General features: G+C 46.5%; 1 protein-coding gene across 4 annotated transcripts in view; it reads left to right on the top strand.

Moving 5' to 3' along the window:
* mcf2l2 (MCF.2 cell line derived transforming sequence-like 2) overlaps nucleotides 1-13,700 on the top strand; it is a 327,596-nt gene that overhangs the window by 173,407 nt on the left and 140,489 nt on the right. For all 4 annotated transcript variants that reach the window (XM_078410194.1, XM_078410198.1, XM_078410195.1 and 1 more), the window contains exons 14-15: nucleotides 11,641-11,744; nucleotides 12,511-12,599. In XM_078410194.1, coding sequence (XP_078266320.1) covers nucleotides 11,641-11,744; nucleotides 12,511-12,599 — 193 coding nt within the window. The remainder of the gene's footprint in view (nucleotides 1-11,640; nucleotides 11,745-12,510; nucleotides 12,600-13,700) is intronic.

Raw genomic sequence — 13,700 nt, forward strand, 5'->3', positions numbered from 1 at the left:
CCTCCCACACTCCAAGGATTAAAATCCTAGTCCTGGCAGCATCCTCGTAAATCTTCTCTGCACCCTTTCTAGCTTGACAACATGGTGACCAACACTGAACACAATGTTCTAAATGTGGCCTCACCAATGTCTTACACAACTGTAACATGAACTCTTAACTTCTGTACTCAGTATTCTGACTGATGTAGGCCAATGTGCAACAGCATTTTTCACCATCCCATCCACCTGTAATGCAACATTCAAGGAGCTTTGAATCTGTACTCCTAGATCCCTCTGCTCCACAACACTCCCCAGAGGCCTACTATTCACTGTGTAGGTTCTGCCCATGTTAGACTGCCCAAAATGCAACACCTCACACGTCTCTGTAGTAAATTCTATCAGCCATTCCTCAGCCCACCTGCTGAACCAATCAGGATCATAGATTCATAGAGTCAGAGAGTGATACAGTGTGGAAACAGGCCCTTCGGCCCAACTCACCCACACCGGCCAACAATGTCCCAGCTACACTAGTCCCACTTGACTGCGCTTGGTCCATAACCCTCTAAACCTGTCCGACCCATGTACCTGTCCAACTGTTTCTTAACAGCCTCAACTACCTCCTCTGGCAGCTTGTTCCATACACCCACCACCCTCTGTGTGAAAAAGTATGCCACTGATTCCTGTTAAATCTTTTCCCCTTCACCGTGAACCTAAGTCCTCTGGTCCTCGATTCCCCTACTCTGAGCAAAAGACTCTGTGCATCTACCCGATCTATTCCTCTCATGATTTTGTCCACCTCTATAAGCTCTCCCCTCATCCTCCTGCGCTCCATGGAATAGAGACCCAGCCTGCTCAACCTCTCCTTGTAGCTCACACCCTCTAATCCTGGCAACATCCTCGTAAATCTTTTCTGAACCCTTTCAAGCTTGACAATATCTTTACTATAACATGGTGCCCAGAACTGAACACAATATTCTAAATGCAGTCTCACCAACATCTTATACAACTGCAACATGACCTCCCAACTTCTATACTCAATGCTCTGACTGATGAAGGCCAAAGTGCCAAAAGCCTTTTTGACCACCTTATCTACCTGCGACTCGACCTTCAAGGAACCATGCACCTGTACTCCTAGATCCCTCTGCTCCACAACACTACACAGAGGCCTACCATTTATTTTTTAGGTCCTGCCCTTGTTTGACGTCCCAAAATGCAACACCTCATACTTCTCTGTATTAAGGTGGTGCAGCGGTAGAGTTGCTGCCTTACAGCGAATGCAGCGCCGGAGACTCAGGTTCGATCCTGACTACGGGCGCCGTCTGTATGGAGTTTGTACGTTCTCCCCGTGACCTGCGTGGGTTTTCTCCGAGATCTTCGGTTTCCTCCCACACTCCAAAGACGTGCAGGTTTGTAGGTTAATTGGTGGGAAAATGTAAAATAAATTGTCCCTAGTGGGTGTAGGATAGTGTTAATGTGCGGGGATCGCTGGGCTGAAGGGCCTGTTTCTGCGCTGTATCTCTAAATCTAAAAATCTAAATCTAAATTCCATCAACCATTCCTCTGCCCACCTGGCCAATCGATCCAGATCCTGCTGCAATCGTTCACAACCATTTTCACGGAGGCAGGATCCTGCTACAGTTTTTGACAACCATCTTTTCGAGTCTATCTTCGGTTTAAACCATCTTCACTATCTACAATACCACCCACTAGGTACATGTCTCAGCAATCTTACTAATCATGCCTTGTACGTTCTCATCCAAATCATTGATATAGATGACAAACAGTAACGTGTCCAGCACGAACCCTGAAACACACCACTGGTCACAGGCCTCTCGTCCGAGAAGCAACCTTCCACCATCACCCTCTGCTTCCTTCCATGGAGCCAATTTTCAATCCATTCAGCTATCTGTCTCCTTGAAACCCAAGCGATCTAATCTTCCAGAGCAGCTGAGAGATTGATGCACCTCCACACACGTCAAGACCTTCAGCAGGATCATGATATCCCTCTGTCGCTGTCCCCATTAATCCACAACCAGATAACTTCATTTACCGCTGATTCTCCAAGGCAGCTGTAACATCACCCTCTCCGAGTGATCCCATCATTTCTGTCAAGCCACCCTGGGTTATTAACTGGACTTGTGAACATTCAAAAATACGCTCCAGCTGCCACAAATAGCTTCATCTCTCCACACTTTTGGTAACTATTCTTTCTTATCAGTCCTGTGCTTTTGATGCCATTCAATAGTGTATTGTGGAAGTATGGTTCACATATCACATTACTTTTCTGTATTTTCTGACTTATGGAGAAAGTTTTGCTACCCAGGGACTGCATGTACAGACTGCCTGCTCCACCTTCCCCACAGTTTAACACTAACTTTGACTAACCAGTCTGAAGAAGGGTCTTGACCCGAAACGTCACATCATTCCGCAGATACAGCCTAACCTGTCGTGTGATTGCAGCATTTTGCATTTTTATTTTTGATTTGTAACTTGTTATGTTGCAATGTCATTGAGATCAACCATTAAATCTTTGTCTGCACCCTTACTGTGAATATTAATGTAGCACCTATAACTAGGGTTGCCAACTTTCTAACTCCCAAATAAGGGACAAAAGGTGACGTCACTGCCCGTGCCCCACGTGACCTCACCCAGCCAGCGGCCATGTGCTCCCGTCCCACCAATGGCGGCCACCCGGGCCAGGAGGCAGGTTGCTACGCAACCTCCGTTAGGCAAACACACTCGGCCCCGCTCCCCAAAAACACTTTGTTAGCCAACAGTGCCCGGGCCTACAGTGTCCGGGCCTACAGCCCCCCCCCGGGCCTAATACGGGACAGGGCGGTCCCGTACGGGACAAACCAATTTAGCAACCCTACCTATAACCACCTAACTTGTATGATCAATATTCCATAACTTAGTTATTTTTGAGTACCGAGACATGTTAATATTAAGAGTCCGATTAATACAGGGCCCTTCGTCCCAACTCACCAGGGAGGGGGTCTTGGAGGGGAGGATGCTCCTCAAACTGCGGAGCATCTTGGACAATACAGCTCACCCCCTCCATGACACACTGGTCAATTTGAGCAGCACCTTCAACAACAGACTGGTCCCACCAAGATGCAGCACAGAACGCCACAGGAGATCCTTCTTCCCTGTGGCTATCAAACTGTACAACTCCTTCCCCTTCTGTCGTGGGGTAGACTGACTCCCCTCCCCCCACCTTTGCACATCCCCAATCCTTTCCACTCCTCACTTTAATTTCATGCTTCAAATATCTTGTGTTTTATGACTGTTGGCAAATCAATTTCCCTCCTGGGATAAATAAACTTCTAGCGTATCGTACCATGCCATCCAACTGAGTGAGTCCTACTTGACTGGGCCTAGCCCATATCCCTCCAAACATTTCCTATCTATGACCCTATCCAAGTGCCTTTTAAATATAATAGTACCCACCTCTACCACATCCTCTGGCAGCTAGTTCCATATATGCACCACCTTCTGAAAAGGTTGCCCCATAGGTCCTCTTTAAATTTATTTTCTCTCATCTTAAACCCATGCCCTAAAATTTATAGATCATTATAAATTAAACTGAAATGGTATTAGATTGAGGGATGAATGTCATCTCTTTATAAAAGCATATTTACAGATGTTAACATTTAAACAATTAGAACTATGTTAGAACAGGTGTTCAAAGCTGTACAAGGACAAAGTGGGTCAACTATCAGGTAAAACTAAATAATTATTTACTGTGACCAGAGGTAATATTTCATCTTCATGTTGAGAGTTAGGTTACATTCAAAATAGTTATATTAGCTGAAGAATAATTTTCTAAACTGTTGAGAGCATCCATTAGAAATGTTATCATGTTAAAGTTTTGGGGAATATTTTACCAGGCATTATGTAATTATTAATGAAAATTCTTAAGAATTTTATTTCCTGGTTCAAAAAGAAATTGATACGGTTGCGATTACACATTCTAAGGTTTCCTTTTTTTAAATTCAGGTCCACCACCGATTTTCCAGCAACTGGTGGACCTTGAATTTCCACCTCCTTTAATCCGGACAAAATTACAAGAGAGCAAAATTATGAAGTTCCCCCGAAAATGTGGGGCCTAGGCCTGAAACGGCAGATCCGTTCCCATAGCCGTCATCCGCGGCCGATCAGAGGGTTGAATGTATCCCCTGCGGTTGTAGCTCCAGAGTTTTGGTCTGACCGGAGCCGGTAGATCCATTGCTTCGGTGGCTGATGGGCGGGGCCGGATTTGCCACCTGTGGCCAGGCCTCTGGAACTCCGGCCTGGCTGGAGCCAGCAGATCCGTTCCCATAGCCAACTTCAGAGCCATAGCCCACTTTAAAGGCCAGTATCTCGGCTCCTTGGCAGATTAGGCCGACCGTTCTGGTACCAGTGGACTCCTATATTAAATAGGTAATCCAGAAAGGCTCTGGAATCAAAGATGCCGGAAAATCGGTGGTGGGCCTGTACTCGTAACTAAATAATCTTAATTACAGTATAACCAGCTGTATTTACGGCAAAGTTAACACTGATGGAATAATCTATGTATTACTAAAACTCTCATCTTGTATATTAATTTGTTTGTGCGTACCCGAAATACAGCCAAAACGGTGCACAATAGCGCAAAGAATTTAGGCCCACCTCACTCACCATTGGCCTGCGGTTCAAATGGTTGTTATATTTTAAAAGTTATTCACTTTTTAAACTTTAAAAATCACTTTTTAAACTTTAATGAATCCCTTTTCCACTTTCCCTGCCCGTCAGCCGCGCCTGCGCAGTAATACCTCCATGTTCGACATCACAATGGGAACCCAACGGGTCCGCGCATACACAGTTGGGCGCCATTGATCTAATACTTACGTAAGATGGCCGCCAGATCCACGGGTGCGCAGAACAAACGGGTCCGCGCCTGGGCAGTTGGGGCCCGTTGATCTAATACTTACGTAAGATGGCCGCCGGATCCGCGCGTGCGCTCAAAGCTCGCTGGTTGTCCACCGGTGCATCTTCCCGCTCAAAGCAACGGCCATCGCTGTCGAGCTGCCGCTGCAGGAGAGGTTTCCACCCAACGGGTCCACTGGTCCCTCTGGACGCCGCGATGGCCGCCCGGGGCCGGGGTGAGTGGATCCCTCTCCCCTTTACTCGCCAGCCCTGGCCCCGGGGAAGACTCCCCGGCTGGCAACGGGTCCACGGGTCGTCAGTTGGGGGAGCGTTGCCGGGCCCACAGGAGAGGTTTGGACCTAACGGCTCCACGCCCATCTAGTGCAAGCTAAATTCAAAAATAGATTTTTCAGAACTAGTTGCGTAAGAAGAAACTGCAGATGCTGGTTTAAATCAAAGGTAGGCACAAAAAGCAGTAGTAACTGAAGCTGCCTGTCCCGCTGAGTTACTCCAGCTTTTTGTGTCCATTTTCAGATCAAGTCGTTTGATGAAATGCTTATTAGAAATAAATGAACCTATTACTTGGCTTTTAGCATTTCAGTAGCATTCAGATGATCAGCCGCATCAGTTTACACTAATACAGAGAAATAAAGAAAAAAAACTGCCTGTGCTAGAAATCTGAAATAGTTACTTAAAACTCTATATACACAAGGGAATAGCTGAGAGTTTTTGGACAGCTGTACTTGTCAGATGCTGATGATATTTCAGATGACCATCATTCAGAAGAACCTACCTGTTGAATGGAAGGCCAACGCACTCCAAGGGAAATTGCACTGAAGACTGAGAGAAACAGGCTGGAAACATGGACTCAAAAAGCTGGAGTAACTCAGCAGGTCAGACAACATCTCAGGAGAAAAGGAATAGGTGGTGTGTCGTCTCGACCCAAAATGTCACCCATTCCTTCTCTCCAGAGATGCTGCCTGTCCTGCTGAGTTCCTCCAGCTTTTTGTGTCTATCTTCGGTTTAAACCAGCATCTGCAGTTCCTTCCGTAGGAAGTCTGAAGAAGGGTGTCGACCTGAAACGTCACCCATTCCTTCTCTCCAGAGATACTGCCTGTCCTGCTGAGTTACTCCAGCATTTTGTGTCTATCTGCAGTTCCTTCCTACAGCTTGGAAATGTCATTTAGATCAGAATTGAGTAAAATAATTGAAGAAAATTATCTGACAAGAGGCAAGACTCATGGCAGCAAATTGTCAGTGAAGTGTTTATATACCCACAAACACCTACATTTTTGGGAGGCATCAGCTTAGTGCCTTTTCCTATTGTGAATTTTAAAAATAAATCACAAGAGCAGCAAAGCTTCACCAAATCGATTAATGGGATGGTAATGTTGTTGCATGCGGAGAGATTTACTGGGATAGGTTGATAGTCTTGAATTTAGAAGAAAGTAGTAATTTCATTAAACATACAAAGTACTGAAGGATTTCGGCAAGGTTTATGCAGTGTTAATGCTTTCTTGGTTGGAGTCCAAACCTAAGACTGCACTCTCAATAAAAGGGTCAACCGTTCAGAACAGGGATGAGAAGTTTCAGAGGGTGATGAACCATTGGCATCATCGGGTTGCGGAGGTTCAATTGCTGAGTAACGACAAAGATTAACAAGATGTTTAATGATTAAGAAAATCAAGGGCTGTGGTGTTAGTGCAGGAAAATAATTGCAAGATAAAAGATCGCCCGTCATCTTCTTGAATAATGGAACTGACACACAAGAAGCCAAATGGTCGACGCTCACTTTCATTACCAGTGTTCAATTGTTAAAACCAGCCATTTCTACCTTGCAGAGCAAGTGAGTGGCAAAGTGGCACATATGGTTAGACTAGCAGGGGCAGATTGCAAGAGCCCGAGCCAAGGTTTTAGAGAAAAGGTGACACAGTTTGAGAGCAGTGGAGGCCATTGTGTTTGGTTGCTACTGGAGGTTTTGCCTAGCAACCAAACACAACCAAATATATTGTGCGGAAGCAAGCAAAAGCCAGTCATCCCCAATCTCAGAAACCTTGGCAAATGATCCTTGCACGCTAACTCTGCTGGTCATTCTTCCATGGCAAAACAAAAAAAAATCCCCCAAAAAAGCTAAAACAATGAAGTAGAGCATTAAGAATGGAAGGAGCAATTGGCTACAGTGCAAGGCTCGCATACGTGCACAAAGGCACTCATTGCCTTGCAGGCAGTTCCCTATGATCAGCATTCTTTGCACAAGGAAATTGCCAGCTGCATGCACCATTCTCCAGATACAGACACCGATTCATTCAGCTCCAAGAGGATTCTGCTGCCGTCTTCCACATTGCAGCATGTTCCTCAGGCAGCTTGTGATGCTCAAGGATGACTTGCTTTCACTTCGAAGGTAGATACAAAATGCTGGAGTAACTCAGCAGGTCAGGCAGCATCTCTGGAGAGAAGGAATGGATGACGTTTTAGGTCAAGACCCTTCTTCAGACTGATGTCAGGGGAGGGGGCGGGACAAAGATAGAATGTAGTCAGAGACAGGAAGACCAGTGGGAGAACTAGGAAGGGGAGGGGATAGAGAGGGAAAGCAGGAACTATCTGAAGTTAGAGAAATCAATGTTCATACTGCTGGGGTGGAACCCCTTCCCAGTTCTCCCACTAGTCTTCCTGTCTCCGACTACATTCTATCTTTGTCCCACCCGCCCCCCTGACATCAGTCTGAAGAAGGGTCTCGACCTGAAACGTCACCCATTCCTTCTCTCCAGAGATGCTGCCTGACTCGCTGAGTTACTCCAGCATTTTGTGTCTACTCTCCATTTTAACCAGCATCTGCAGTTTTTATTTCCTAAACATATTGCTTAGTCAAAGTCAAAGTCAAAGTCAACTTTATTGTCAATTTCCAGTTAGTTTACACAGACAGAAAATCAAAATACCGTTTCCCACAATCCCGAGGAATAAAGTGCATTAAATTAAGTTAAAATTAAAAAGGCACAGCAAACAACAATCAATATAAAATATAGTCACTTCAATGAAAAAAAGATGAAGATGAATATATTACAATAAAAAATAATGAACAGTAGTGCAAAGCCTGTCCATAGCAGCGTTAAAAAAAAAAAGTGTCTGGTGCTGGATGTGCGGGGTGTTAAAGTCCAGGTCCAATGGGGGCAGGGGAGAGAGGAGGGAGGGAGGGGAGAGAGTTCAGCATCCTGACAGCCTGGTGGAAAAAACTGTTCTTTAGTCGGGTGGTGCTCGACCTCAGGCTGCGAAACCTTCTCCCTGAAGGCAGGAGGGTGAAGAGGCTGTTGGAGGGGTGGGAGGGGTCACCCACAATGCTCAGTGCTTTGCGGGTGAGGCGGGTGGTGTAAAGGACCAGGAGTGTTGGGAGTGAGGCGCCAGTGATCCTCTCAGCAGTGTTCACTATGCGCTGCAGGGTCTTACGGCTGGAGGCTGTGCAGCTTCCGAACCACACAGTGATGCAGCTGCTGAGGATACTCTCAATGGCGCCTCGGTAAAAAGTGTACATGATGGGTGTGGGGGCTCCCGCTCTCTTCAGTTTGCGGAGGAAGTAGAGGCGCTGCTGGGCTTTCTTGGCGATGGACGTGGTGTTGTTGCTCCAGGAGAGATCCTCGGTGATGTTCACCCCCCAGGAATTTGGTGTTGCTCACCTGCTCCACAGCAGCACCATTGATGGTCAGTGGGTGGGGGTGTTGGGTGTGCGTTCTCCTGAATTCGACAACAATCTCCTTTGTTTTCTCCACATTCAGGAAGAGATTGTTGTCTGTGCACCACGCGGCCAGCTGGTTCACCTCCTTCCTGTAGTGGGTCTCGTCGTTGTTGCTGATGAGACCCACCACGGTTGTGTCGTCCGCAAACTTGACGAAGTGGTTGGAGCTGTGGGTGGGTGTGCAGTCGTGGGTCAGCAAGGTGAAGAGCAGGGGGCTTAGCACACATCCTTGTGGGGCCCCCGTACTCAGCGTGATGGTGTCCGATGTGTTGCTGCCGACCCGTACAGACTGGGGTCTGGCAGTGAGGAAGTCCAGCAGCCAGTTGCAGAGAAGGGGGCTGAGGCCCAGATTTGTTAGTTTACAAACCAGCTGCTGGGGGATGATGGTGTTGAATGCTGAGCTAAAGTCTATGAACAGCATCCTAACATATGAGCTTTTAGTGTCCAAATGGGTGAGGGCTGGGTGTAGAGCAGAGGAGATGGCATCCTCAGTGGACCGCTTAGCTCGATATGCAAACTGAAACGGGTCCAGGGAGGGGGGGAGGTTGGATCTGATCTGCTTCATGACCAGCCTCTCGAAGCACTTCATGATGGTTGAAGTCAGCGCTACAGGGCGGTAGTCGTTGAAGCAGGATGGAGAAGACTTCTTGGGTACAGGTATGATGGTGGTTTCTTTGAAGCACGAGGGAACAACAGCCTGGCTCAGGGAGATGTTGAAGATGTCTGTGAGGACATCTGTGAACTCAGCTGCGCAGTCTTTTAGCACACGACCAGGAATGTTGTCAGGTCCAGAAGCTTTTCGGGTGTTAATCCTTAACAGTGTGCTCCTCACACTGCCTGGAGACAGACAAATAGCCTGGTCGTTGGGGACGGGGGGAGTTGTTTTCTGCGCAGGTGTGTTGCTCTGTGCTTCAAAGCGTGCGAAGAAGCCGTTGAGGTCGTTCAGGAGAGAGGTGTCACTGTCACAGGTCTGTGGTAAGGGTTTGTAGTCCGTGATAGTCCTAATACCCTTCCACAGGCTCCGTGTGTCTCTGCTGTCACTGAAGTGGGCTGTGATGTTGTTTGGCTTTCCTGATGCCACTGGAAAGGTTGGCCCTGGCTGCTCTGAGACCGGCTGGATTGCCCTCTCTGAAGGCAACGTTGCGGACCCTCAGCAGCCCATGGACCTCCCCTGTCAGCCATGGCTTCTGGTTAGCCCGGATGGTGATGGCTCTGGTGTGGGTCACATCATCAATGCATTTGGTGATGTAGCCTGTAACTGTCTCTGTGTATTCCTGAATGTTGGTTGTGTTGTTGTATGTTGCTGCCTGCTTGAACATGTCCCAGTCTGTAGTCTCAAAGCAGTTTTGGAGTGCAGCTGTGCTGTCCTCTGACCACACACGTACCTCCTTTGAAACCGGTTTGGTGACTTTCACCCGGGGTCTGTATGCCGGTTTCAGCAGAACGGTGAGGTGATCAGAGAGGCCGATGTGGGGGAGGGGGGAAGCCTTGTATGCTCCTTTGATGGTCGTGTAAACAAGGTCCAAGGTGTTGTTTTCTCGTGTTGGGAAATCAACATGCTGGTATACTTTAGGCATGACAGTTTTTAGGTTAGCATGGTTGAAGTCCCCAGCTACGATGAGAAAGCCATCTGGGTGTGCTGTCTGCTGCTCAGAGATGGCCCGGTACAGTTCACAGAGTGCCTCCTCTCTGTCCTTGTTGTTGGAACTCGGAGGGATGTAAACAGCGACTAACAGGATAGCTGTTAGCTCCCTCGGGAGGTAGAAAGGCCGGCACTTCACAAACATAAACTCCGCCAGCGGTGAACAGTGTTTGTAGACCAACACAGCGTCCCGACACCAAGCATCACTGATGTAGACAATCACACCGCCGCCGCGAGTCTTCCCCCCGCTAACCGTAGCTCTGTCCGATCGGTAGCATGTTAGCCGGTCGAGCTGAACAGCAGAGTCCGGGATGTTGTCATTAAGCCATGTTTCCGTGAAAACGTAAACACAGCATTCCCTCACCTCACGCTGGGTCGACCGGAGAAGTCTTATAGTGTCCATTTTATTGTCCAGTGAGCGTACATTAGCCATTAGCATGCTCGGAATAGCCGGTCTGTGTGGGCTAGCCGCTAGCCTAGCCCGGATGCCTCCGCACTTACCCCTCTTCTGCTTCCTCTCACACCGCCTGCGGCGTCTCCTTTCCAGCCGGGGGGCAGCACTTAGACTTTGGTTCTGACGAGTGGAAAGCACCACTGCACAAGTTAATTGAAGGCGGGCTGGCCTTTGTAACACATCTCCTCCTCCTGCCTCTGGTGGCATCGTTGCTACACCACTCTGCTACCACCCAATCCACGCTGTCCCTAAATCCACAGGACTTCTGCCTCCAATGCACTCAAGCATGCACTCATTCTTTGTCAAAGTACCCATTAGTTGGTTGCATTACAGACTGATCTTTTAAAGGCTAGTTCTTCAGGTTAGCGTTGAGGAAAGGGGTTGTGAATGCAGGAGCTTCAACATCAATGCCCACAGTTTGAGAAATACATCAGCATCACCTGAAGTTTTTTCCACTTTTTATTAAGAAAACATTTTGAAATGGCTATAAATACCAATGACTTGTTAATGCTGGAGAAATAACACCAATTTTCTTGCTTGTACTTTATTTATACCTATTGCACGCCGAACAGCCAAAACATTATGACCAGTCACAGAAAATGTTAATGGTGGTCACGGGAGGAATGTGTCACAATACACAGTGCATCGCACCCTGCTGCGTATGGGGCTGCACACGGAGGACCAACAGCATATTAGTCATAATGTTTTGGCTCATCAGGTCATAATGTTTTGGTTGATCGGTGTACATGCCAATGTATTAGATAAAGACCAATTATAATATATGAAGAACAAGCACCTGCATCCTTGCACACCAAAACAAAATGCTGAAATAACTCAGCGGGTCAGGCAGCATAAAGTATGTGGAGAGCATGGATAGGTAACGTTTTGGGTCAGAACAAGTACAACATGCTCCTTACTAACCATCAACACTTTGTTTTTATCATTTCACAGCTCCCAGTAGAAGGAGTTTAGATAACATTAGCAATACAAAGCTGCCAACAGAAACAGAATTAGCAAAGAAAAGAAATATGAAGAAACCAAAAGGAAACTTAAAGGTAAACAAACTCTAGTTTGTCTTTGCTTATAATATGCATATGAATTTGCATACATTCAAATGCCCGAAGATGTGCTAAAAGTATCTAAATATTATATTTTACTTAAACCCATTGGGAACATTGGGAACATTTTTCCTGCATCTAGCTTGTTCAGTCCTTTTATAATTTTATATGCGGTTTGAATTGATTGAAATAATTGGCAGCATGAAAATAGGTCCAGTGAATCCACACGGCCCATTGATCACCCATTCATACTCATTCCATGTTATCCCACATTCACATCTACTGCCTGCACACCAAGGTCAACTTACAGTGGCTAATTGACCTACAAACCTGCACGTCTTTTGAGAAGTGGGAGAAAACCAGAGTACCTGGAGGAAACCTCAAGTCACAGGCAGAGTGTGCAAACTTCACACGGACAGCATTCGAGGTCAGGATTGAACCTAGTCTTTGCCGCTGTGACACGACAAGGCATACACTGTACAGTGGCACAGATGGTAGAGCTCGGTCTCGGGATGGGGGGCAAAGGAAGTGTTCCCACGCTATACCTCGATAAATAAAAATGACAAACTTCGAATGTGCAAAGATTATCTGGCACGAGGATCTGTAACCTGATCTGAGGTAGTTTTCTACATTAATTTCAAGAACAGCGGGACATTAATTGAACTTTATTACAAGATATTTGTTTGGTATTACTGCATTGAAAGTCTTTGCACACGAGTCACAGATGCAGCTGCTTAATGTCTTCCCACTTCCTCCATTTTAGATTGAAGTGATGCTTGAAGCCAGTCAGGGGGGATCCAGTCCCATCCAAGCAACAGCTGAAAGTGAAGAAAACCTGTCTACAAGGAGGGGGTAAGATGCCTGCTCATTGTTCTTCAGGAATGCCCCATGTCTTTGCTCAAACTTGCCACACCGTTCAAAGGTTCACCAGACTGATTCCTGGATGACAGGATTATAAGACAAGGAGAGACAAGGTTAGACGAGGCCTGCATTCATTATAGTTTAGATCAATGAGAGCCATCATTGAAAGGCACAAACCTTTGACAGACTGGCTGCAGGGAGGATGCTTTTCCAAGCTTAAGTATCTAGAACTGAGTGGCGAGGGTGGGGGAAAGTCAGGGTAAGAACATGGAATAACATTTACAACAGCAAAGAAATATCTTCACTCAGGACAGTGGACCTGTGGAATTCATAGAAACATAAAAAATAGGTGCAGGAGGCCATTTCTCCCTTCGAGCCAGCACCACCATTCATTGTGATCATGGCTGATCGTCCACAATCTTACAGATTCTCCCCATATCCCCTGATTCCACTAGCCCCTAGCGCTCTATCTAACTCCCTTTTAAATTCATCCAGTGAATTGGCCTCTACTGCCTTCTGTGGCAGAGAATTCAACAAAATCACAACTCTCTGGGTGAAAAGCTTTTTTCTCGTCTCAGTTTTAAATGGCCTCCACTTTATTCTTAGACTGCGACCCCTGGTTCTGGACTCCCCCAACTTTGGGAACATTTTTGCTGCATCTAGCTTGTCCAGTCCTTTTATAATTTTATACGTTTCTATAAGATTCCCTGTCATCCTTCTAAATTCCAGTGAATAAAAGCCCAGTCTTTCCAACCTTCCCTCATATGACAGTCCCGCTATCCCGGGGATTAACCTTTTGAACCTACACTGCACTGCCTCAATAGCAAGGATGTCCTTCCTCAAAATTCCTTACGACAGGGCTGTGGAGGCCAAGTCATTGAATATATTTGAGGAGATGCATGGGTTTCTAGATGTTAAGCAGCCTGGGGAGAGAGCAGGAACACAGTATTGATGTGATGATATGTTCATGATATGTGATGATATGATATGTGATTGATGTTCAGCTATGATGATATTGAAATGTTGGGCAGGCTGGAAGATTTCCCCTTGCTTTTTGTTAAATTTGTTGTAAAAATTAATTTGGGTATGTAC

This window comes from Rhinoraja longicauda, chromosome 13 (assembly GCF_053455715.1).
Source record: "Rhinoraja longicauda isolate Sanriku21f chromosome 13, sRhiLon1.1, whole genome shotgun sequence".
Classification (NCBI taxonomy): domain Eukaryota; kingdom Metazoa; phylum Chordata; class Chondrichthyes; order Rajiformes; family Arhynchobatidae; genus Rhinoraja; species Rhinoraja longicauda.